Source organism: Rosa rugosa, chromosome 6 (assembly GCF_958449725.1).
Source record: "Rosa rugosa chromosome 6, drRosRugo1.1, whole genome shotgun sequence".
Classification (NCBI taxonomy): domain Eukaryota; kingdom Viridiplantae; phylum Streptophyta; class Magnoliopsida; order Rosales; family Rosaceae; genus Rosa; species Rosa rugosa.
In genome coordinates, this window is record NC_084825.1 from 29361478 (window position 1) to 29389017 (window position 27540).

Genomic DNA, 27540 nt, shown 5'->3' on the forward strand with positions numbered 1-27540 from the left:
CGTAGTCGTGCACGAGCTGGGTTATATTCAAATCGGGTTCTTCTGAATATAATCGTTAGATTCATAACGATAATATTACCTACATAGCAGGTAGCTAGTCTATTATGTAATTGCTTTGGTCTTTTTACAACCGTTAAATTTACCCGTGTAAAACCGACGATTGAAATGCGATTACAAATTTTAATGTACGGATACACTAATGCATGTCAAAACTTTCCGAAAATCGTAATGAAAAGAGAAAACGTGACGCCAGTCTATTGTGTAATTGCTTTGATCTTTTTACAACTATTAAATTTACTCATACAAAACCGACTTACAAATTTTAATGTACTGATGCACTAATGCACGTCGGATCTTTTCGGAATTCGTATTTCATTACGAAAAACGTGAGATAAAAACCCAATGGTCCAACCATTGCTCTAAGCCAAAACGGACTTGTTGTTTGTCAAAAAACCCAAGTATTGCATATAAAGGGCGATTGTTGCTCCCTTTGATGAGTTGTAGTTCCACACCATTCTTCTCCTCTCAGCTTCCTTACACCTCAATGCTGTAAATCTTTTCTCCTCTTTTTTTTATCTCCTCATTTAGTGCACAAAAACAAGAAGAAGAAGCAAAGCCTTGATAGGGGAGAGGGGTAGACATAGGCTTTGAGGGTTTGGCTTTGCTCTCCTCTCTCTCTCTCTCTTTTGTCTCCCCATCAAAACACACCAGAATTCTCTTCCCTACCTTCCTCAGCTTTGTCTCCTCTCTCCCTCTCCCCCACTCTCTCTCTCTCCTCAATTCAAAAGCTTCAATTTTGAGCAAGAGGCCTGTGATTTAGTCCCAAAAGCTTGAAGATTTTAAGGCTCTCGGCTATCAGGTTTGGCAAAACCCCGTTTGATTTCATCCCCCCCTAATGCATTTGTGGTTGGGTATTTGAAATCGCTGGACTTGGATTCGTGTGATTGTGCTTGATGTGGGTGTTCAATTTTGTAGCTTGTTCTGTGCATTAGGGTTTTTGGGTGGGATTAGTATTGGTTTGCTGGGCTTGTTGCGTTGGGTTTACTGGTTTTAGGACTTGGGCATTTGAGTTCAGAGGCTTTATGTTCATCGCTGATTGTAAGGATTGTGTGTGTGTGTTCTGAAGTTGGATGCTTTTGGAGTATTGAATTTGTGGGTCTGTGTATATTGATTAGATATGAGTCGTAGGGTAAGGAGGAAGGTGGGTAGGAAGGGGAAGGAGAAGGTGGTTTTGCCGAGTTATCCTGAGATTGAGGATGAAGTTTCGGGTTCAGTGTACAATGGGTTTGTTGATTGGACTGGTTTGCCTGATGATACAGTAATTCAGTTGTTTTCGTGTCTGAATGATCGGGACCGGGCGAGTCTAGCATCAACTTGCAAGACATGGAGGGTTCTTGGGATTTCTCCTTGTTTGTGGACCTCTTTGGATCTTCGCGCGCACAAATGTAATGATGCCATGGCAACTTCACTTGCTTCGAGATGTGTGAATCTTAAGAAGCTTAGGTTTCGTGGGGCAGAATCCGCTGATGCTGTACTGCATCTTCAGGCGAGGAATTTACTTGAGATAAGTGGCGATTACTGCAGAAAAATAACCGATGCAACTCTTTCTGTGATTGTGGCTCGGCACGAGGCACTTGAAAGCCTCCAGCTTGGGCCAGATTTCTGTGAAAGGATCAGCAGTGATGCCATAAAAGCCGTAGCTTTTTGCTGTCCTAAATTGAAGAAGCTTCGACTATCTGGAATTAGGGATGTTCACGCTGATGCTATTAATGCTCTAACCAAGCATTGCCCAAATTTGACTGATATTGGGTTCATAGACTGTCTGAACGTTGACGAGATGGCATTGGGAAATGTTGTGTCAGTTCGTTTCCTCTCTGTCGCAGGGACATCAAATATGAAATGGGGTGCGGTTTCACATCTTTGGCATAAGCTGCCTAACTTGACTGGTCTCGATGTTTCAAGAACTGATATTAGTTCTGCTGCTGTTTCACGATTGTTGTCATCATCACAGAGCCTGAAGGTTTTATGTGCCTTGAATTGTCCCGAGCTTGAAGGAGACACCAACTTTGCTCCCCGTAAATATAAAAGTAAATTGTTACTTGCCCTTTTTACAGATATTTTGAAAGAACTAGCTTTATTATTTGTCGATATTACAAAGAAAGGGAAGAATGTGTTTTTGGATTGGAGGAACTCAGTGAACAAGGATAAGAACTTGGATGACATTATGACGTGGCTTGAGTGGATTCTGTCTCATACTCTTTTGCGCATTGCCGAGAGCAATCAGCAAGGTTTGGATGCTTTTTGGCTCAAGCAAGGTGCAACATTGTTGCTCAATTTAATGCAGAGCTCACAAGAGGATGTCCAGGAAAGGGCAGCTACAGGACTTGCAACTTTTGTTGTTATTGATGATGAAAATGCTAGCATCGATTGTGGGAGGGCGGAAGCTGTTATGCGAGATGGTGGCATACGTCTTCTCCTAAACCTAGCAAGATCTTGGCGGGAAGGGCTTCAGTCAGAGGCTGCAAAGGTAAAATTTCCTGATGGAATTATGAATATCCATTTTTTGAAAGTAATTATTGTTGCATTTGGTCTATATAATATAGGGACGAGTTCTTTGGTGATATACATTTAAGAATAGAACCATGCACATAGCTGCGGAAATTGATTGACTTTTTCTTTTTCATATTAACTATTTGAGTAGGCTATAGCAAATTTGTCTGTGAATGCCAATGTTGCAAAAGCTGTTGCTGAAGAAGGAGGAATCGATATTCTGGCTGGTTTGGCAAGGTCTATGAATAGGCTGGTTGCTGAAGAGGCTGCTGGAGGACTATGGAATCTTTCTGTTGGAGAAGAACACAAGGTTTGATATTTTACAATTTTGATTTTTTTTTTTATATAGATCCTATACCCCATATAGTTCTAACAAATTAGATTTTCTAATCAGAGTGCCATCGCCGAAGCCGGTGGTGTAAAAGCTTTAGTTGATCTTATATTCAAGTGGTCCTCTGGTGGTGATGGAGTTCTGGTACATTACCTTTTTATGATTTGTTTTTTCCAAAATTTATGTTCACTGCCATATATGATGTGCAATACACCCGCTGCTGCATGATGATTAAAGTTATGACTTGCTTTCCATATGTCTCAACTCAGGAACGTGCAGCTGGTGCACTGGCGAATTTGGCTGCTGATGACAAGTGTAGCACAGAGGTTGCAGTGGCAGGTGGTGTGCATGCTTTAGTGATGCTTGCTCGTAACTGCAAATTTGAGGGAGTGCAAGAGCAGGTAGTAAAACTTTCCATCATTTGGATATGGTTTCCTGCATCTGCATATTGAGATCTTTAGGAGCATTATATGTCCATCTAGTGATTTGTAAATAAAATTTCAGATTTTAATGTTGCTTGCTTTCTTGCTTCCTGCTTGTCTATTTCTTCGGAATAAAGCCTATAGGTTTCTTATTTGGAAGTATTGCTTGGATGTTGCTTTTGCGTTTTGAATTGGTTTATTGATCTTCCATAATTATAACTGAACAAACTCCAGCTGAGTATAATTTATTGCAATGCTATAGACGGTTGAAACTACAGGAAAATTTTATTTAGGAAACCTTCAAAACTCGTCTCGTTCCTTGTTGTATTCACCTTGACCCTCACCTCTTCAGGTTGTGGTGACTGAGTTGTCCTTTATAAGAATCTCATTTTATTTTGTTAAGACTCAAAAAGCATGTCCAGGTCTGAGGCTGGTATGGTATGGCTGGTATGGTATACCACCTTATCCAAGTGCTAATTAGGGTATGGACATATGGCAGACAGTATAACATTAAATCAACAAAAAAGTTAGCTTATTTCTTACATTCTATGGCTTTGTAGAGGACTTTCTTTTTGTTCTCTATCGTATTCAATTCACTCTCATTCAGCCTCATGGATAGTAAATAGCCTAAAGATAAACAACTTGGCTAAATTTTTTTTTTTTTTTTCTTCTTTCTTTTTTTAGGCTATTTACTTTTTAATGAACAATAAAAGTTATGGATATGGTCAAGTAGTTGCTTAGTTAGTATCTATTTTCAAATGTAAGATTATCTAGCTAGTAGTGCATCTACTGTGGGTCCTCGCTGGTGCTTATTTGCTCCCCGTCTCTTTGGGTATACACTGTACATTTGCACTTGCACTTACTTGGTACATGCTTTTGTGCACATTATTGTTGCTTTCTGCAAGTTATTTAATGCTTTTCATGTATTCCAGGCTGCCCGTGCGTTGGCTAATTTAGCTGCTCATGGAGATAGTAATAGTAATAATGCTGCAGTGGGACAAGAGGCTGGTGCTCTTGAAGCACTTGTTCAGCTTACACAATCTCCTCATGAAGGAGTCAGGTAGTTTCCTTTGGTTTCTATATTTCAATATTACTTAAGCAACTCTGGTTTGTGGAAAACTTATGTATATTAATCTGATATAATTGTGTCATCTACATTTATATTTCATTCTATAAATTTTTATAACATCTAAATGAAATCAGTTTTGTATAAACATCAATGAAACAAGTTATCTCTGTAGCCTTTTCCCCCCTCCAATCAATAACACAAGGAAAGGAGAAAAATGCAGCTAAGGAAGAAAGTTATAGGAACAATTTCATTGCAATGATGTCTTAGAATGTTCATCTATGAAAGTGGTGCTTTTGCTTCGATTTTATAAAATAATCTTGTGTTTAAAGATCCAATGGTTGCGCAGTAGGCTACATCCTAATTGGAATTATGTACTCATAATATTTTGATTAGCTTCCTCAACTTCCATCTCTGTGACCATGGTATACTTAATACCTTATTTTACTGTCGAACACTTGAACAGGCAAGAGGCAGCTGGCGCATTGTGGAATCTGTCATTTGATGACAGAAATCGAGAAGCAATTGCTGCAGCGGGTGGTGTCGAGGCCTTGGTATGATATTGCTCTCAATGAACTCAACCTTATTATGTCATTATAGGCTGTTAACTCATTAAATAAGAAAAAGTTTAGGGATAAATATATTTACTCTATGCTTTAGAGTGGAAATGATCCTATGCAGGAAGAGCTTATTATCTCTTAATGCTTTCATTGTCATAGATGGCTGTTAGTTTTGGTAGATTTCTTTGCATGGAGCTGAAGTTTCAGTTTGACCAAAAGTCTTTATTCACTATTATTTTTTACTGTATAACTGTGCTGCAATAAAAATTACTATGTTTTTATGAAAGAGTCTTTATTAAGTGCTATAGCACATATATGGTTTGACCAACACTCCCTACTCTCCTGGTCACGATCATAAAAAATATTAATGAAAATTGATTGAAATAGATGGTTTTAGAGGTTTCTTGCTGTGAAACATTGCCATGACTATATTAATCATTTTGATAATTGGAATGACCTTTGAACTTTTAAAAGATTCTAGGATAGATAAAATTTTCTAGCATATACGTTTCATGATTTTTTTTTTTATACAAGACTTACAATTTAGTCCAGAAGTATAATGCCTAGGTCAGTTTGACTTATCAATGTGAATTTTGGTAAAGCATGAACAATGACCCCTTTTATCCTTGCTATACTCTGAGATACATGTAGACATACAAAAAAATTGGTAACTATTTTTGTATCTGCCAGCTTAGATGAGGAACTGTCGATATCAAGTTATATATGGAATTTATCTCCTTTTAAAGTTTTGAAACAATTTGAGAGTTTACCTTCCCTGATATCCTTCATAGCTAAGTAGTGATACTTTCATGTATCCTTTGGCAATTGTTTTATTTTTTAATATATATATATATATATATATATATATATATATATATATTTTAATATATGTATATATATATATTTTTTTTTTTTTTTTGAAGAAATGTAATCTTGATTATGTACTATAGAGTATCACTGTATGTTTACGTTACCTTATGTGGGTTATTTAGGTTGCTCTTGCACAAGGCTGCTCAAATGCCTCCCCGGGTCTTCAAGAAAGGGCTGCTGGTGCTCTTTGGGGATTGTCAGTCTCTGAAGCCAATAGGTATGTGCTTTCTCTGTTATGCAACTAGGATTTAGCTAATTCAAACTATACGGGCCTTTTGGCTCGTCTAACTATATTCTTATTAGGGAGAGAAGACATATAACTCATTACAAAAAAAAAGAGAAGAAGCAGAGTTATAGAGTCATAGAACTGGCACTTTTGATTTTGCTAGATAATGACGCTTGGCTTTTTGAAATTCCGGAAAACATGTATACAATGGGAAATAAGGAAGACAAGAAAGAAGAAAAGAATACATGCAATTGACGGATGTCAGTAGGTTGACATTAATTAATTGTTACGGTGCTTTTATCCAATTAAGTGTGGGTTCTAGTAAGAGTTTAACATGATATAAACTATAGATTTGATGCAAATCAGACTCGGTAAGTTGCAGTGCTGTCAGAATACACACACACACACAGAGTATTGTTGATTATGTGCTCACGATATGGTATATTCCTAATAGACTATTAAAATAAGATATCCTTACACTAGTTTAGACATATATAATGACTAACATTGTGTTTAAAAGTTATGTTTGGGAAATATCGATATTATTTTGATACCATGTCATATTGGTATTGATTGTAGTTTATGACTGTCGAGAACTGTACTATTACTATTATCATTATTTTATAAGACTTCAAATTTACGGTTTCCCAACTTCATTGCATTTAACTAATCTTTAAAGACACGACATACTTTGTTTGCTTAACGTCTTGTCAAGTCACAGCTCTTGAATGGACCTTTAGTCATTGTGCTAAACAGTGGATATCTGATTTTCAAGGTGTTTGAGTTTCTTAGTTATAATCAAAGAGGACTAGGTCCTAAAGTTGGACAATTCTATATTTTTCAATGTTGGATTGTTACTACCCTTAGACTTTGTCATAAGGTATTGATTTCCATTTGGTGTACGACTAGCAGTCGTACACTACTCCTAATCAGTCACAGATTTTCCAGTTTAACTTTTCAACTTTTTAGTTAACAATCCCCTTTCTCTATATGTCATTGGTTTACAAGATTAAACAAATAACAATGAGTGTTGAAGATTTTGAGGTTGAAGTACAGACTGCATATTAACACCTCCTCAACAGTCAAACACAGACTTTCAGTTCCAGAACCTCAGTAACCACTCCCAAAGAGAAAATGTGAGTTTTGGTGACAGAAATGGAATGGGTTCCCGGTTTGCATTCATCTTCTCCTCACTATTTCTAAGATCTGCAACTCTCAGTTCCCATGTCAATCCTTGATCAGAGCAAACCATTCCTCCACTCAACTCTGCTCCCACTAAACCACATTGTCCCTCCTTGTCTCAATCAACTCCGATACGATTCTTAAATTTATTTTGTCTTAACAATTAAAAAAAAAATATTGATTAATACATGTACAGACATGGAGACTACAGAAGCCAGGTTCCTCAATAACGTTCTGGTGCATTGTTTCGTGTTTGGTGGCTTAATCGTACTTTTCTAGTTCGCCTTGTGTCACCATTGTAGGTGAGTTTTCTGAAGTCAGAAACTTCTGCTTCTTTATTTACCCATCCATAGTCTCAACCTCATCAGAACTTGCATGGGAGATTCGGCCAAAGCCGACGTCTCTACCAAATGGATAGGGTCCACATGCAACGCAATGTATCGAGAAAGGACTGGATCAAGGCCATCCATTTCTATTCCGCTCTTGTCCAAGATCTGATCTCTCAAGGTTCTCTCGCCAACTGCCAAGTCCCTCTCAGTAGAGATCCAACCTTAAAGGAGAGGGTATGCTTTGAAACAGACCAGTGTCAAGAACATGGTTGGTATTTTCAAGAAAGCCTCGTTGCCTTTGGTAATTTACGGCAAGCCACACCATATTGCCGTTGCCAACAATACCTTTGATTGTGTTCTTCCGGAGCAGTCTACTCAACAAGTTTCTTAATGTGGTGAGTTTCACTTTTGAGATCTTACGGAAACTCAAGCCCAAAGGGTTGTGATGGTCCGACATCAGAGAAAAATACGCACTGCTTTGTTCTTTTAGTGTTTTGTTCAATTGCTGCATGTGGCATTGACGGATCAAATCCAGGCCACATATCCACAAAATGGTTTGAAGGAGCATAACATTGAGATTCTTAATCATGAGAACCCTGCAATTCAGGTAATAAGTGCCTGGTTTTCAGCATAAGCTAGAGTTGGTCTGGAATGCTGAGCCTCTGATTCAAACAGAAGCATTGAAGCAATATATTACTTTAAAGAGAAATATAGCTCCCATCACTGGTGGGTGTAAGCTTTAAGAGGTGTATGCCTATGTTGAGTTATGGTTTTAGAATATGCAGCTGGTTGTAGAAGTAACACCTAGTAGAACAAGGTCTTTGAAGTTTGGTATGCAGACCCAGAGAATTCATGACCACTACAAATCAAACACTGGGTTACTTTGCTGCCATAGGGGCATAGATGGGGAAGGAAACCTTGTCCTTTGGGATTAAAGGAGACCTAGGTGAGAAAGTAAAGGAAAAGGTACATAAGGGCAGAATTCAGCCGCCGATGGTGGATTTGATGGCAAGGTGGATGAGGTTGATGGGTTCAATTTTGTGGATTGGTTAACAAACTGAGAAAGTTGTCATGTTAATGAAGATCACATGGAAGGGACAGAATTCAAGATTTGAAGGCTGTTTGAGACCGGAGTGATTTGTTTTATAGATGGGATTTAATGGAATGCCATTAAAATAGGTGGCAGAAGTGTTGCCCTGGTGTGAAAAGTTCAAAGTATACGTGGCAATGCTTGAACCTGTTTACTTCACTAAGTCAAAGTAGGGTTCTTGTTCATCTTTGCTGGTGACATTACAAGGTTCTTTGATTCTAGTCATACTTCTCTTCCTTTCCCAAAAGTAGAGATTGCATAAGCACCTGAAATAGTTATCTTTCTCCAATGACCACAACCATAGTTTATTTTAATATTTTAATATTTTAAAAATAACTGTTAGGAGTAGAAGGGGAGTAATACACATGATAACCTCAAGGAGCTGCTAATATCTGAACAATATAAGTCACGTAAGCAGATTCCATCTAAAGACCTTACCAGCTTGAAGTTTCAAATTCTAGTAATCAATGCCTACAATTACTTGATCATGATTTTTTTTTTTTTTTTTCTGGTGGGTAATTATCATGATCCATATTTCTTATTTGCATCAAGCAAACCGGACTACTGCTTTTCAAAGTCCAGTTAGATACAATTGGTTAGGAGGCACTCTTGAAAGTACTCACCTGTTATGCTTTTGAAGATATCAATCACTTATGCTGTTTATTATGAAACCAATAACTAGTGATGTACTAAATATCTTTGCTCCAGTCATAAGTTGTTTCTTGAAATCTCTAGTACTAAGAATGTTAATAATACTTCCACATTCTTTCGTTGAGGATATATGTTGACTGTTCCTTTTACTGACATTGTTCACTTTGTGCTGGTTGTTAGCATTGCCATTGGACGAGAAGGAGGTGTTGTGCCTTTGATTGCTTTGGCACGCTCTGAAGCTGCCGTAAGTATTATTATTATTTTTTCATTGCTGTTCTGCATCAATGCAATGTTCTCAATTTAGCTAGGTTTGTTGATAAATGCAATAGAACTATGCTCAAGTTAGTAGAAAAAAGTAATTTCCGTTTTACGGAACAAATATAACCGAAATTATCCAAATTGGTGGAAAGTTCTTTCTTTTCATTCTTTCGACTTTTATATTCTTTTATTATGAGAGGATTAATACGAATAAAATTTTGCTGCTATTGAATATATGGTCTTGTTTGTCAGAACCTGTAACACCATTTCAAGTGCTTATTTGACCAACACGCGAATCCCTTCTTGTGTCCTAATTGGAAATTAGAAGTTACTCAACATATGTTCAATATTTGTCGGTATAGTCCTTCCGGGCTAATATTTAAGATAGTCCATGTAATTACCAATATCTGCTGATGTTTACTATCATCTCTCTCTCTCTCTCTCTATATATATATATATATATATTTTTTTTTTTTTTCATTTTGGAACCTAATATGATATATTTTCTTTCTTCAACTTTCAGGATGTCCATGAAACAGCTGCAGGTGCTCTTTGGAATCTTGCTTTTAATCCGGGTAATGCTCTCCGTATAGTAGAGGAAGGAGGTGTTCCTGCACTTGTTCATCTTTGTTCTTCATCGGTGTCAAAAATGGCTCGCTTCATGGCTGCATTGGCATTGGCGTACATGTTTGATGGCAGGTACTTGCTGCAAGTTGGTTTGTATTGGATAATACTTGTTCATATGTTTCAAGTAAGTTTGAAATTCATAGAATGTTTGGTCGTATATGTAATGGGGAGCCTAAATGTCCTTGTGTGCATGGTGGCTTATGCTTCCTTCAAGTGACCTAGTTTTGGCACCAATCTCAACTGCCAAGTTCTGGGTGATTACTGTCAGTTTTGGGGAGTCTCTATGATAGATTGTTTGGTTCAACTTCACTGAAATTGGAATATTTACCTGCATCCTTGTGCTACTACATTTTGGTGAAATCTAATTAGATTCAAACATTTCTTCTTTTTATTGATTCTCTTGGGGAATCTCTAATTTACCATGATCACAAGATTATGCTGCACTTTGGCCCGTGTGAGATTCAATTTGCTGGTCATGCTTATTTTTTGAGACATACTTGAGAAGTGACTGTCTCCTAGGGGACGGCAATGTGTTAATAGTTAGTTATATCATGCATGGGCAGTAAGTTTATCATTTATTCTATAAATGGGATGAAAATAATTTCTTGCATCTTTACATGCTAAAGAGAGTTAATACTTTGTGCAGAATGGATGAATACGCCTTGGTAGGTATTTCTTCGGAAAGCATATCAAAGGGTGTGAGCTTAGATGGGGCTAGAAGGATGGCTCTGAAGCACATTGAGACCTTTGTCCTCACATTTTCTGATCCACAGACATTTTCTGCTGCTGCTGCATCATCAGCCCCTGCAGCATTGGCACAAGTTACAGAAGGAGCTCGCATTCAAGAAGCAGGACATCTCAGATGCAGGTTTCTCTCTCTGTCTCTCTGTCTCCCTGTCTCTGTCTCTGTGTCTGTCTCTTTCTGTACAAATAATGTCTTACTGATTCTCTGCAGTGGGGCTGAAATCGGAAGATTTGTTGCTATGCTACGAAATCCATCATCTGTTCTCAAGTCATGTGCTGCATTTGCTCTTCTCCAGGTAATTTTGCATATTGAGACTCTTCCTCTTTGAGAGACTGTTTTTGCATGAATGGTTCTCGCCATTGTTAATATTATGTATATCTTTCACGGGGAATGATCTTTCATGTATAACCTATTCAACTGCAGTTTACCATTCCTGGTGGTCGGCATGCTATGCACCATGCAAGCCTTATGCAAAATGGAGGAGCAGCACGGGTTCTGCGGGCCGCAGCTGCTGCAGCAACTGCTCCTCTTGAAGCCAAAATCTTTGCTAAAATCGTGCTTCGCAATCTTGAGCATCACCACATGGAACCATCACTATAAATCGTTTGTCTGCATAATATCTCTGTTTAGGGTGGTGATTGATGGAGGCTGAATTCATGCCTTAGTTATGAGCTCCTTGAAAGCAGTATATTGCAGCATCAGGACACATGCTGCTCTCTGTAATCTTCATGTAAAAGAACTAAACCTTGCCCCGTAACAAATCTGCTCGGTTTCATTTTTTATTTTGTCCACAATTTGTTAGGCATAAAGATGGTTGATTTAGGTTCAAGTAACTTTTACCCCTTTGTACCATCGTCAAAGAAAATAGGTTCTTTAGATGGGGGTTTAATCTAAGAGCTAAGAGCTTGTACCTTGAACCATTTTCGTCTTTGGTTTGTATTCATTGTATGTTGTCTTCTATCTAATAGATATAAAAAATTTGTTTGAGACATAGAGCCAACATTTTGGTGAAAACAATTTACATTTATTGAATTCTAGTAGTCTATTATCATATTTCACTTGAGCGCGTGATCGGATGCAATACAATGATGCCTCTCATGTCACTCTGTAGTTTGCCATCCTCATCTCAGAATGCAACAAAGAATATGAGAAAGTTGGAGTTGGGTTTGATGGCTTCTGTTTGAGAGCTGCGCATTGTGGTGGAGGGAGTTTCCAACGGGTTATTTTCTGGCCTCTATAGCCAAGTGAGGCGGGGGCATGTAATCTGTTCAGCACGTTGAAGCAGTCTGCCTTATGAGGGTGTTTTTCATGTTTGTTTTGCTCTGCTACGTGATCGTACTGGTGCACATTTTCGTGAGGACTCCATGCAAGCTGCTTGTGCTGTCCTTTAGGAATAATCTCACATATCTTCCATAGAGGATTATTGATGAGGCTAGTCACTTTCTCTTGCACTCGAGAGGCATGCGACTTTCTCGTGTTCCAGCTAGCGCAAGGTTTAAGGTTAACGGAGTTGCTTATCGATTTGCTAGATGTTTTGAACTTATTGAACGTTATGATCAATCACATGAACTCCGGACGAGTGTGGGAGTGGAGTGATTCATATGAACCTTTTGTATGCTTTATTTGTACTTCAACATATGTTGTCAATATCAACTATCAGGGTAAAAAAATCTAAATACCTGGATTGTTGCGAAACACTTTTTTGGCACTTAATCTGGCAGCTAAAATGTAGTACAAGACCCAACTGATAAAAGAATTTAATTAAATGACGTGGTTGTGCCTTGTGTCACATCAACTATCACAAAAGGTGAGATGCATATGGTACCTAAAAAGATAGCTCACCTAGCGTTATTCTGTTTCAAGTGACCATATGAGGATTCTACCTATTATCAAACTGTTTTTAATACCAGTTTTTCAGATAGATTGACAGTAAGTTGTCTTCAATTGCCATCATTACGTCAGTTCTGGAGAAATTGTTATCCGTCCTGTTCGGCATTGGCCTTGGCGTGGTGTTATACTGTTGTCGATAGTGAAATTGAACAAGTCATGAGGAACTGAAAGCGAGAGATAATGCCATACATCACCTTGAAGAAAAAGAACCTAATTGTAGAATTTTGTATGCCTGGAGTAACCAATGTTTAATATTATCTAGAGATTATGTTGGTATTAAGAGGTGATGACCATTTATCGACTTGAGTTTCAATGTTCTTCATAGAATGTAAAAATAGTCGAACCAATAAGCCCATGTGTTCCTGCTCTCAATTCTCAGTGATGCATATAAACAGACATGACAAGTCGCATTGAACCCTACAACATTTCCAAACGAGCAGCGTGTATACGTGTTATCAATCACTCAACAACCCTTATATTGTGGAAATTTTGTATTTCTTATTCACACATATATTATGCCTCTCAACGCTAAACCACGGTCGGCACCAATTGTCGATCCTCTTTGAGCCCGGCAAATTCCAAGAGGAAGTTCCAAGCTGATGAAAGTAATTTTCGTAATGAGGGCTCTGCTATCATCGTTTGCATTGATGTTCCATCTTCCAAGTACGGCACAACATATTTTTTCATGTCACTTCTCGTGATGGCCAGATGATTACCTGACACGTTTATGAACTTGACTTTACCAGCTTCGTCCAAGGTTTTCAAACCAATCCAGTCTTCAATGTACAGCTCGGTCTGCAGGATGGAAACATCAAACATGTCTGATTAGATTTCTACAAGCTTCATAGATTATTGACAGCAACAGAGCACTACCAACATCAATCATCGTTTTTGATTACAAAGCACAAGCATTCATTATAAGAACAAATATTGTGCTTTCTAGCTATCCTGATTGTACCAGTACTTGAGCAGGAAGTTTGGAATAGATAAGTTACCTCTTGTGCAGGCAATATAGGATCATAGGCCCCATCTGGGAAATATCCAAACCAGGAGGTCTCCTTGGGTATCAATATGGTGTCTTGCTCAAACTAATCACAAACAGAAGGAAAAGAAAATTTATATTTGAATACTAATGAGCTTCGAGTGGCCATAGAAAAATAGAATTCTAAAGCTCACCATAATAAGCACCAAATTCTCTAAGCTTGCAAATCGTTCCTTATATGTGGAATTTCTCGTAAAATTGATTTCATTGTTCAGCTTTGGAAGAAATGTACACCCTTTTAGATAGGCAGCAATATCCTGTTGAATGGAAAATTTGATTAACTTTAGCTTTTGGCAATGGGAAAAGGTAACCAAGAATTCAAGCAATCAGCTGAAATGTAATGGTTGCAGTGGAAAATAAAAAATATGGTTGCTATTGAAATTCACAAATATGATTCAGGTTCATATTATACTACAAAAAGTAGGAACGAAGTAGACTTCAAATCCTACTTTTACTAATTCCTGCTTCCTAGTACCCCATTCTCTGGGATTGCAGTATCATAAAAATCTTGTAGCAAACCTTAAAATGAAAGAACCAAAACATCGTAATCTTTCTAGCGGAACTGAAGTATTATACTTACTGTAGGGATTTTAACATAACCACTTGGAGCCAAATGTTCCTGCAAACACATCAAAGATAGAAAATTTAAATGCTAGGAATTGCTAGCAGAGATAAATAACAAGAGACAAACAGGACAAATATGTCAACTTAAAAACCATTTTACTGTGGCCCATTGTTACTGACATTGTGTTTAACCATTGTATTTAATTTTATCCAGAAAATATGCATTTCACATTCTCAAGCATGCAACTTACATACAAACAAATAAATATTTGAAGGCTCAATAAAGTAAAACCTGGATAAAGCTGCTGTAGATCTCTGACTTGATTAAGTCGTCCAGAAGAACACAAAGCCACTCGGACTGCTAAAAGTAAGCAAGTCAAACCATGCTGCACAGACCCAATTCATAACTGTGTTCTATCTCAAAATAGTCTAATGAAAACATTATACAGACTAGCTGAACTAAATCCTAAAGTCCTAACTCCCAGAGATAATATCACTCCAAAACTCTTAACCTTTTTCATCATTAAGGATGGTTCGAGTAAACATATGGAATTCCATACTGAAAAATGTACTTTTGTTAACAATATGTGTATCTCACATATGAGGAAACAATTAAGTCTATTATTTACCAGTCTAGCATGATTTGTGTTTTAGCTAATCACCAAGTATATTTTCTAGATACAAGAAAAACCTCAATAATATTTTCTAGATACAAGAATAACCTCAATAATATCTGAATTTTACTTTACAAGTCAAAACTAGATTTTGTAGAAACCAGAACAAAGTGGAAGAAGCACATACTCCACAAAATGGAATAGAAGCGGTACCGGCGTGGGGACCTGCTAGTGATACAAAATTTCTGACCTGTTTCACATATATAACAATATATTAGTGATTCTCAAAATTGACAACCAGACAAAATAAGTCGGCACAACATTATAACAACGGTGAAAATGAATGATTATAATCATGCCAGGGGGGAGAAGTAGGGGATCAGGCAGTGGGGAGAAGAAAAGTCACAAAGAAAGACATATGGAACTAATCAAAAGTAAACTATATTGTGTTAGGTACAGAAAAAAAAAATCTCTCTAAAATCGACACACTGATCTTTTGGTCTGTGTTATCATAAATTATTGTTAAAACAGTGTATCAGCAGCACTCATGAAATAATGTATGGTTTTGTTGAGTTTTTAGAAAGTACTTGGCAGCATGGATACTAAAATGTACAACAAGAGAAGTGAAAGGTGAAAGAAGATCTAACATAAATACAGCAACAGTTCGATGTCTAGAAACCGTCTTTGGGTTTGGCTGGGCGGTAACAGTACTACCAGATTATTTTAATATACAGGACAACCTATTAATGTTCATGCATGTGCATCAGCTGAGCGTTTTCCTGGATAAAGAATAAGTATGTTCAAGGGAAAAAGAATAGATGAGGCAATATCATATATACTGTCAAATTAATTCTTACAGGAGGTCCACCATCACAAAATTCAACTACTCCTCTACCAACCATGTTACCCTGCAGAACAGGAGGAATGTGGAATGTGTTATCAACAATGAAAAACATCCAAATAGATACAAATTATGTATAGTACAGACAATTAAATTCCCAAACAAAATTAACTGAATTCTAATCATAAAAATTCATACAAGGCGACCAAACTCCTATAACTTTTAAAAGACGGCTCCACCATTCACAAAGGCAATCGAACAATCATTGAACCACCCTAAAACTGAGAAGACAGTTACAACTATATGTGCGGGTGTGTTCTTCATTTTTGTGACCTGGCAGTGTATGTGCAATAAAAGAGAATGTCAAGAGACCATGAGCAATACAGCAAAGTCTAGTTAGAAACGAAGTCATTATATCCTATCCTTGCTATTTTCCTTTCTTTTTTCTTTCTAAAGAAAATAAAAACATATAATTGTTGCATATGCAGAATAACTTTGGAACTGATAAAGCTTATGAATTTTCACAGGGGTGCATAGATGGAGAAGAAATATGGCATTGCTGCAGAGGAAAGACATGAATGGGGAAACAAATAAGTTTTACAATCCTTGTCAATCACCTGAGAAAGTCCAACTATGTTGTAACCGTCACTTAATTCACTCATATTTTTAACCTGTAATTGACATCAAAACTGTCAGTAAAAGTGATAACATAATTTCCATAATGGTGAATTAAAATGTATTACCAAACTATTTCACCACCTTCTCACAAGCAATAGCCGTCTGCAAAAACAAGTCTAATTAATTATTTTGAGAAACTATAGATGAAACATAATTCTAAAAAACTGTTGACTCAATAGTCACCTGTTCCAGTAAAGGCATTGTCCAGGAATCCCATGATCCATCCCCAATTTCTCTATAGAGAAGAAGGAAACAAGTACATTCAGAAACAAGGCTTATGTTATTCATGAACTAGAAGCTAACTTGATAAGAAGTGCACTGTTTCACTTTGAATAAGAAGAAATAATAATGTATAAAGGGAAGTTCTACAGTACATCAATGTAAATTTCAAACTTTTCAAACAGCACAAACTTTGCAAAACATAGCTACATCTCAAAATTTCTGACAGTGTTCCCGTTGTAAACAGTATAGTTCACCAAATAATTGTTGAAAACTTCTCCACAGAGAGTCCAAGTTTTGATCTTGTTGATGCCAAAAGCGTTGAGTTCGGAAAATTTTGAAGGAAGAGACAAAAATCATGACCTAGAGTTCTGTCCTAAAAAAAAAAAATAATAATAATAATAATAATAAAAAATCCCCAAATGCCGCCCTGACCTCTTTGAGTTGGAATATAAGCAGTAGAGAAAACGCTGTTCATATTCATCATAAATATACTGAAACAAATATTGCTTACACGCAATATCCTTGAGAACCAGACCATTTGCTTAAGAGCTCCGTAAAGTGTGTGACTCCTTTATTGCTGCATTTATCTCCAATGCCTGTCATAAATTATGAATAAAATATCACTTTATAGTTTATAATAATTGAACTACCTCTTCCTGTTCCTAAATCCTATATAAGTTCTTTTAAAAATAACCTAAATAACTGACATACAAGTATATCATAAGGGTGTGAGAGCCAAAGACCATATGTTTAGAAGCACAAACAAATTTGAAAAAAAAAATAATAATAATAACTGATTTTTTTCAGAATCCTGAACAAGAAGACTCTAAAAGTAATTATATATAGCAGTTCTATAGTGATAAGGATTATGGTTTTTTTAAGTGAAAGGGACAAGCAAAGAACAAAATCACTGGCAGAGTAATTAGACAAATGGTTATTCTCTATCGCCTTGTAGTAAACTAAAATCTAAGATATATTTTTTATCAGGCTAAGCAGTGATTGTATTTAAACGCTCAAGCATGCATATGAGAGAGATTACTTCTGACAAATACCAACTTTTTCCATCTATCCGCAATATTTTTGCCTTTTTAAGATAAATTTGCACATGATAGCTACCTAGCTCATATATGCACTTCTAAAGAACACCCATTCTTGAACAAGTTTACAGCTTTACAGTTATGTTGGACAAAAGCAAGGCCTAATATGTATACTCTCTTGCTTGCCCATTGTTTCTTCGCAACCAAATACGATGAAACCGAAAAGCCAATTTTGCACAAATGTAATTTCCTAAACTGTTCACATAAATTCAGAAATGGATGATGAAATCACGACATTACGTTACCAAAGTTTCTGAGAAAATGCAAGGAGTAAACAAAATACTGACAAAAGAGCATTGCACAGTCAAAGCCTAGTAAGTAAACAAAGTACTGACGAGAGAGCATTGCATAGTCAAAACCTAGTAATACCAAAGAATAGAAGTATAACTAAATGCAGCAAATTATCATTTTTCTCATAAAGATTCAAACTTTAGCATTGCATTGTTTGTTCTTATCCACATTACAGTCTACTTTCTATTTCAGGAAAGCTTCAGAACCCATGAAATTATAAGGAAGAACAAGATGATGAGAGAAATTACCATGAAAAACAATGAAAGGAACAGAGCATGTAAGTGGGATGAGAGTGATGGTGAAGAAGAAGATGAAAATGAACGGGAACAGTGGAAAAGCCATTGGGGTTTAAATGGGTTTTGGTTCAAGTTGCTAAAAATAGCTTTCTGGGATTTCAGAGGGGACAAAGGTTGGAACTTGGGAGTCCTAGGATTTTGGGTAGTGAGGGACTACTGAGAAAAATGGTAGATGACATGTTTACAGAGACAGAAGAGGATTAGTTTTGGCTTGATGGTCGCGCCAACTACCCTTCTTAGTTGTTGCAGCTGACTCTTTGGACTAAATAAGAGACTCGCACTTGTCTCTGTCGGCTTCCTCTCAACCTCCAAATGTCATCTGAACTTGGATCACTAGTTTAAAGTTAAACGTGTTTTAAGTTCCAGATCAATATTAATATTTTTATTTTTATTTTACAGCAGAGACAACGAAAAATAAAATGATAATCATATGGTTTACGTTTTATATTTGACCAGGTGATAAAGTCAAAAAACACCACTCGGATAGGATTCACACATTTCTTCAATAGTATTACATCAATAAAAAAATTGAATCTTTTGTTTTAACACTCTTGAAACGAACCTCTTTCGTTTATATTTTGCTTTCTCTATTTTTTTTTTTTTTTGTAGAGGTTTAGGGGGGGTGGTGTATTGTATTTGGATTTGTACAGACTTTTTGAAAAGTCCACAGACATAGACTATTATAAATTTCTTAAAACCATTGATTTTAGCAACAGACTTTTATTGATTCATGAAAATCTATATACTTTATTATGAATGACTTCTACAGATTTCCTAACATGTACAGAATATAAAAACAAAAAACAAAACAAATGCAGCCCAAACACAAAACAAGATAATAACTCGTTGCTTCTTCAATGCTCAAGTATCTTCTAATAAAAATGGACTCAAATGAATGATTGTTAGTCTGTCTAGCGAGTTTGTTCTCATTCCTAATCTCCCAACAACATAAATATACAATATAGATCACTTGATGTTTATGGTTAATTATTCTCATCAATTTTGTTTTCGCCGATTAACATATATTGTAGCAATATTGGTCACTGTCTTGATCTATAATCAATCAATTGAAATTCAATTGTTCAATCTTTCTTTGAACCATAATATAAATTCAAATTAATGAGAATAATTAATTAATAAGATAAAATTTAGTATGCCATAGCAACACTGTTCAAGGTCTTAGGGTAGACCACAATATTTGGGTTTTAAGGTTTCATAAATCATTTTTATTGCTATTAGGGGTCAAAGTATCACAATTGACAAAAAAAAAAAAAAATCACATTCAACAACTACAATGAACATGTTGGGTATCAAAAAACGTTGATATCATAAAAGATTAGAGAAAAGACAAAAAATTAAGAAAGAGAGATGATGAAGGACCAACTTCTTCGTGCGTAGAGAGAAGAACTTTGATAGACCTTTTTTTTTTTTTTTTTTTTTTTTTTTTTTTTTAAGAGGAAACTTTGATAGACTTTTTCAAATCTTTGGTCTGGAGGCTGGAAAATTATTGGAATTTGGTATGTATAGTTAACACTACAAAATCCATGATTATCCATGATTTTCTAATTCCATAAGTATGAATGATATTTTGAATACCTCTGTACTTTTATTCATTTTTAAAAGTCCTAATTGAATACCCCTAGATTTTGGTGGAATTCATGAAGTCTTTACAAATCTTAATTGAATACCTCAAGACTTTCTCCATCTGCTAAAAGTCTATATTGAATACACCCAAACTTTTATATTCCATAGATTTCTTTAAAAGTTCCACTAATTCCATATACAATACACCCCCCTTAAGTATGTATGATGTCATCAATCTCGGATAACGTAATTTTTTGCTGGTTTTAAAAATTTGGTGGTTCAAGAGAAATTAAGTCCACTTTTCTGATTAATTTTCACTACTTTTCTTTAACAAACTAATATAATTATTAAATGAACCAAAAGTGAAGATTGCATGGCATTGTAACCAGTACATGAGAGAAAAGCTCTACTAGGATTTCTTCTAGGGTTTTCTTTTTTTCTTTGCATCCTGCCGTACGTCGCTGAACATTGGTGGACAAGGTTTCAGCAAGGCTAACAGCGTTTTTGGCTATCTTTGAAAACGGGAAGGTGACTTTCGCTGGCGGTGGCGTGGCGGCGCTCTCGAACAACCATTTTGTAGTGGGGAGGCTGTTGTATTCCAAATGCAGGCTCGATGTAGGGCTTTCATGGGTACTATCTCCTCCATTTGAAACCTGAAAAATAGGCTATCTGCACGCAAGCAGGGAGAGAGGTTTTTGATGAAATTCAAGGGTAGAGAAAGAGAAATATCAATCGCCAATAGAGGGCCTTAGTTTTATGGTAGTCTCTTCTTACCCTAACTGCTTTTGATGGGCTAGCTTGCTTATCTGGCTAGGGTTCTGATCCCCACTCTCTCGGTTTGGGGTTGAAATCCTGGGGCTTCCACATACGTTGATTATTGAGGAAGTCGTGTATATGGTCGGGCACGAGGTCCTTTTCCTCAATAAGACTGGAATCCGCAAGGGTCTGCAAACTAGGGTTAGAATTTGGCATGATATCAGTGCATCGGTGTGGCAAGCTTTCCCGACGATGAAGTTTGAGTTTGTGCCAAGAGTCTTTGCCATGCTTCGTTTCAAGTATGAGCGATTTGTCGAGAAAGCGGGCTGTTGGAGCACTCTGCTCGTGGTTGTAAAGGGCCGCAAGAAACTGGGGAGACTAATATTGCGGCGACCGGTTCATCTTCTGCAAACCCTAACCCTAGATCTGCTAGGGTCTGGAGGAGCAGATTGTGGTAATCCGATGAACCTATTCAAGATAGCGCAGATGCTGGCTAGGCAGGTTGCACACTACAGGGCTGCTAGTGCTCAATCTGATGCAGGACATTATGCTGACGCTGATGAAAGCGCAATGGTGACAACGCTAGCGGAGGTGCCACATGTGACTGGTGTTAAACGAAGGGCAGAGGCAGAGTTATTGATCTATGCTAAACTCTCCAAACAGGTGGTGCCTTTCAAACATATTCAATTGGATTTTGAGCACTCCTTTGTTAACTTTGCTTCACAGGTTGGAGGCATTATTGTTTCACTGGCTAAAAAACGCCAATTGGGGAGGTCGCGCCCTCGGGGCAGTAAGAATAAGCCTGCTGGTAATGTTTCTCTAGATAAGGCTTGCAAGCTTCCTAAGAAGACTAAGAGAAAGTTGAAATTTCAGTCTGAGGCTTCGAGTGAGTTGGTCGTTGTTGGATCATAATTCATATACATATTTGTGCCCTAAAATATGGAAATTACTTGTTCTAAAGTCCAATTTAATGTTGACTAATCCAATTCCATGTTTTGTAGAAAATCTTGACAAGAGGAGAAAAAAAGTAAAATTCCGGCAAATTTTCCGTGCACCACCACTTTTGGAGGCACAATTGGCGGTGCACCACCACTCACGGTGGTGCCATGTATTTGTTGAGAATATATACATCCCACATGGAAAAAATGGGACCTTGCCTATGGGTTTATAAGGGTTTGGGCCACTCCATCCATTGCCAATTGGTTTTGGATGTGAACCCCAGATTACTTTTTCAGTATTTTCCGGCCATATTCATGGAGGTACAAGGAGGATGAGTACCATAACATCTATTCCATTACATCCATTTACCATCATTCTATCTTAACCAAATTCCAAACCTTTTGGTTCCAATTCAACCAAATACTCCCTATTACCCAAAAGTCCACCATCATCATTACTTCAATATCTATCATGTTTTAGGCTTAATCACCATCCCTCACTAGAGCTGGGTTCAGTTCGGTACCGGAGTTGCAGGCCCAAAACCAGCTACCGTATAGGACTAGTTTTGTGATGACCTGGATTTTCGTTATTTAATTTTAGTAATTAATAATGGATCAGTTGTACGAATTATTATTATTATGCTTTATTCGTATGTCGTATATGAAGTGGAATTGTTTTGGACAATTAATTAATCGAAAAGTGTGGATTTAGGGGGGGTTCAAGGTTGACTTTTGATACGTTGAGATTCTCCGAAAACTTCATTCATAAAAGTTGTAGAGGGCATCGATACGAGTTCGTATGAGAAAGTTATGAGCGTTTGAAAATTTGGAAAGTTCTATATATAGGGGTTTCTGTTTTCGGAAATTTCCATTTTTATTTTTGGAAGTTTCCAAAACCGGAAAGCTTTCAAACTCTCTGTTCTCTCTCTTCAGCGCGCGACCCGACCCGGCTTTTTCTCCAATCTCCGGTGACCTCTACCGGTGCAGCAAGCCCAGACCAACTCGCCTCCACCGTGCGCTCCTCCCTGTGACGTCCTCTATCGACGATCCTCACTGTGTATGGTGCTGGAAGGCAGTAACTTTTGGGTGCAGTCGGACCCGATCGGAATTCCTAGCTCCGGCGACGTCGTGGCTTCAAGTTTTCTGTTTTGAGTTCGTAGGAGCCTCCTCAAGTGATCCATGGTGTTAGTTTTGATCGATTCACGTTGGAATCGGATGAACTCACAGTGAATAGTTCACGGTGGCTTGTAGCGGCGATAGGCGGCGATCTAGGCTAAGTTGGCTTGAACCCCAGGTATTAAAGTTGTTCTATTTGGTGTTCTTGACATTTTGGACGGTTGGATTAATCTAGTTTTGAGTTTTGGCTGGTGGTGGTTGTGCCACCGACTGTGGCGGCCTTCTGGCCATGTAATGGATAGTTTCTAGTTTTATATATCATCTACTCGTCGATACGAGCGTTGCGATATATAATACGTAATTTTTGGAGATCGTATGAATATGTTGTGATTTTTTTAAGGTTTCGGACCGTTCGATGATTCGATCTGTGAGGATTTGAGCGTTCGATCGACTTGTGGTTTTGACATATCGATCGTAAAAATATTCCGGAGACATTGAGTGGTCTCGGATGTGGTTTCATCTCGATTGGCGTCACTTTTGGGGATTTTAGTTCAAAACGGGGGTTTCAGACTTAAATCGTTTGTGATTCGTTACTAAGTTGAGACTGTATGTGATTAGGTACTTGACGAAGTATTCTTGGACGAATATTTTGTGGTTGTGCTGCTTTGTTCTGTATTGAAGATGTAGCGGGAATTTTGAGGTGAGTAATCTCACAATGTTCATTTACGAACGGAATTACATTTATCGTTTTGAGAGTTATTTATTTAACTGCAAACTATAGTTGGTATTAGTAGGCATTCTTGAGCGGATGACTACGTATATATATATTTACGTGAAATATATATGTATTGGTGGTTTTTGGTGATTGATGAAAACAATATGCATGAATGGTGCTTTTTATTGTTTTGTGTTGTGGCTTTTCGAAAAACAAATGATTGTGAAATGATGATTTCTATTGTTTTGAAAAGCATTGAGATTTGTGTAACATTTTGAGTCCTGTGTGACTCCTTTAATGTTTTATTCCGAGGCACTGAGAAGTCCGAGGAATTAAGGTCGAATGATGACCTTAGGCAGTATATCGAGTAATCACGTCTTTGGCCGGACGAGTGGTTACGATTTCAGTTAGAGCTCTAGTCTGTCTGCCAATGTAATTCATAGGGTAACAGAGCGAGGTTATATCTAACTCATGAGTTTGTGTTTTAAGGAAACAAGGTGTGAGTTGCTTTCCTTATATACGATTTGTAGGAAATCAAGGTGTGAGTTGCTTTCCTTATTTCGTGATTTGAAAGAAAACAAGGTGTGAGTTGCTTTCTTTAGTTGGTGTTTAAGGAATCAAGGAGTGAGTTGTTTTCCTTATTTACGATTAAGAAGAAATCAAGGTGTGAGTTGCTTTCTTTGTTTCGTGTTGATATAAATCAAGGAGTGAGTTGCTTTCTGTTGTTATGTTTTGAAAGGAACCAAGGAGTGAGTTGTTTTCCTTTATTCGTGTTAGTAAGGAGATCAAGGCGTGAGTTGTTTTCCTTAGTTTTGGTGTGAGTTGTTTAGTGGTGGTTTTGAGTTACTTATACGAGCTTTCATAAGCTTACTGGGTTTGTTGTGTGGCAACCTGGTGCACTATTGAATGGTGTAGGGGTTAATCCTGCAGGTCAGGATAATCGTGGCTGAAGCTGAGGAAGCGTCTTTGCAGATTTACGGTAGGAAGCCATTTTTGTGACTTTACCGTTGATAAAGACTTCTGTTGTGTAGTAAGCTCCGATGAGCATTTACGTTTTATTTTGTGGTGACAATTTAATTCGTAAGCATTTGTAATATATGACTCTGTGGAGCGGGTCAATATTGACATAGTGGGTTCAGGGCATCAGTATGTACTTGGTTTAAAGGGAAAAAGTTTCCACGTATTTTGTATTGATGGCTGAACCATCACGCATGTATAATTATGGGATTATATATCGATTTTTATTTGTGTTAAAAATCAGGGGCGTGACAAGTTTGGTACACAAAATTTTCTCCCATTACCGGCAACAGAAGTCGGTATACCAACATATCGGTATACCGAGAGGCTCGGTTGGTATCGGTTGGTTGGGCCTCCAACCGAGTTTTTAACAAGAGTAAAGAGTTGAAGAATCACTAAATCCAAAACCCAAAAATCGAGCTTGAAGAATCACCGAGCTTGAACCCATAAATCGAACCCAAAATTTCTGCTTTGCTACTAAAAAGTGTAAAACCCAGAAATTGTGAGATTGTGAGAATCGTGAGAGTTAGAAATTCGATTGAACTACTAAAAACCAAAAATTCGACTTACCACTTTTACTACTGAACCCAGAAACCCTGAGTCATGGGAGAGCTGGAAGAGTGGAAGTCCAGTTTAACCAGAGCTACTGAAATCCCATCATGGCCGCAGAGAGAGAGAGAGAGAGGAAAGAGAGGAGAGACGGCGTTTCTTTGAAGAGTTTGAGAGGCTCAGAGAAGAGAGAGTCCAGAAAGAAGAAAGAAGAAATAAGACAGAGGAGAGAAGAAGAAGAGAGAGTCCAAGAAAAGAATAAGAGAGAGACCAGGATCGAAGAAGAAGAGAGAAGAATAAAAAAAACTAAAAAAATATGAGTAATTAACTAATTATACATGACTTCAGTATGGTACGGTATACCGTGTATATATGAAAATTAAAACCATTACCGTACCGTGTATGTGGAGTCGATACGGTTGTACCATACCAAGAGTTCGGTTACCAGCAGTGTCTGTTACCAACTTCTTTGGTTCGGCTCGGATTCGGTTGGTTGGTTTGTCTCGGCTAAAAATGTCAGCCCTATCCCTCACTCATCATTTCCTACTCTAACCTACACCATCACTCTCATACTCTTTTCCCCTTATTTTTGGGATCTATTACCACTCCAACACTCTTTCTTTTTGCTCCATTCATGAAGCTAGCTGCTCCCTTTGCCTTTCTTCATCATTTAACACCTCTTTCTTCCCTATATAAGCATCCCTTCATTACACTTTTCAACCATCACCCATTACATCTTCTTTCTCTCTTCATCTCCTCTATAAAACCTCCCAAAATCCAAATCCATAAAATCCATACTCCCCTTACCACTCCATCACCACTACCACAATTACCATCTTCCACTACCAAAAACTCCATCACCACCACCACTACTCCATCACTACCACTTAAAGTTAGCCAAAGAAGCATCATATCTTCATCACCATTTCATTAATCATCAATAAGAAGTTCATCATCCATCCATTCCATCATCAAGGAGGATTCAAGAAGCATTGAAGAAGGAAAACAAAGGAGGAGCTAGCCATTGATTTGTCAAGCTTCAACTAGTTCATTCTTTCCTTAACTCTTTAATTTATCTTGATGTACTTTATAGATTTGATGCTAATTTGTACGATTATGAGTGAGTAATTACTTTGTTGGGGCTAGGGTTGAAAGCCTTAGCCAAACTTGTATGAATTGTTGTTTTAATTTACATTTGATGTTATTTGTGATTTCATCTTCATATGCTAATTCAAGAAGTGAATGCATTCATTCAAACATAACTACTTTGAATGTGTTGTGTTTGTCGTCTCATGAAAAAATATTTGGGAGTAGTTAACCTTGAGCATTTATAGCATGATAGCATCCTCTATGTGCATATGAAGGTTGTGAGTTAAAATCACCTAGATCTAGGATTGGTTTGCTTGCAGGATTATCTAAACTCAAAGCTTTATGCATCTAGGAACAATGAATTGAGACTTAACCGGTAATAGGATTTGTTCTTAGGTAGTTAATTCTAGACTTATCCGGTTGGAATTGATAACATTAAAGAAGTTTAAGTTAAAATGGTGAGCCACTCAGAAGTTTGGTCCATCTGCCAAAATTGATAAAAAACTAGACATGTTTTCCAAAATAGAGAGCCAAAATAGAGTCTGCTAAAAATGCTCTAACTTGTGCAAATTTGACTGGTCACCAAAGTATTGACTGGTCTTATGTTTTTGGGTCCTTGACCCAAAGCACCAAAATGAGTAAAAATTAGAGGTTTTTCGATCCAAGTCATTTTTGTTATATAAAAGTTGGATGTAGTCCGCGCATCTTCTCTTGTTAATTGCCGTCCATTTGCTTTTTTTAATAGTCTATTTTACCCTTAGAACCAAATAAGGTAAATAATTTCAAATTCACTGATTAAATCACAATTTTAGCTCAATTTTAAATTTCAAATTCAAATTCCAAAATCTAGAATTCATCAATGAGTAATTTTCAGACATATAAGATTAAATGCATTCCTATGAAATCAATATACCTAAGATGTAGGTATCGAATACTTATATACCTACATTATAGGATGAAAAACATTAGAACAAAAATTCAAAAATTATTACTTCAATTGTATCTATATAGTAGGTATTTAAAGTTGTATAGTAGAGATTTGACCTACCTAGACATACGAAGCAGGAAAAGAAACATAGAATATATTACCAATCTAATCAAAAGGTACAAATATATACATATAAAACCTATACCTAATTAAAAGATAAAGGTATGAAAGAGAAAGTGAGAGATAATGAGAGAACCTTAGATATAGAGATATAGAGAAACTTGGAAATTTTTTAAAGGGCAAATTACTGGTCACTCCCTCAACTTTTGGGGAGTCGACAGTTCAGTCCCTCGTATCATAATTTTAACAAATAACTCCCTATACATTCAAATCTCACACAATTTGG

General features: G+C 37.1%; 2 protein-coding genes across 2 annotated transcripts; one reads left to right on the forward strand and one right to left on the reverse strand.

Moving 5' to 3' along the window:
* Positions 1-461: 461 nt before the first annotated feature.
* Positions 462-11898, forward strand: LOC133718196 (protein ARABIDILLO 1). The gene is made up of 12 exons (XM_062145007.1): positions 462-2527; positions 2702-2860; positions 2945-3025; positions 3151-3282; positions 4236-4363; positions 4836-4923; positions 5922-6016; positions 9458-9521; positions 10059-10234; positions 10809-11030; positions 11118-11202; positions 11331-11898. Exons 1-12 carry the CDS (start codon positions 1178-1180, stop codon positions 11505-11507), a joined length of 2757 nt encoding a protein of 918 aa, XP_062000991.1. The 5' UTR covers positions 462-1177; the 3' UTR covers positions 11508-11898.
* A 1201-nt stretch (positions 11899-13099) lies between these two features.
* Positions 13100-18727, reverse strand: LOC133716430 (uncharacterized). The gene is made up of 12 exons (XM_062143144.1): positions 18395-18727; positions 17270-17354; positions 16720-16771; positions 16618-16638; positions 16476-16529; positions 15875-15925; positions 15205-15267; positions 14696-14761; positions 14420-14458; positions 13974-14096; positions 13793-13885; positions 13100-13592 (listed from the first exon to the last, which is right to left on the reverse strand). The coding sequence occupies exons 1-12, from the start codon at positions 18486-18488 to the stop codon at positions 13326-13328; spliced, it is 1008 nt and encodes a 335-aa protein (XP_061999128.1). The 5' UTR covers positions 18489-18727; the 3' UTR covers positions 13100-13325.
* Between the last annotated feature and the right edge of the window lie 8813 nt (positions 18728-27540).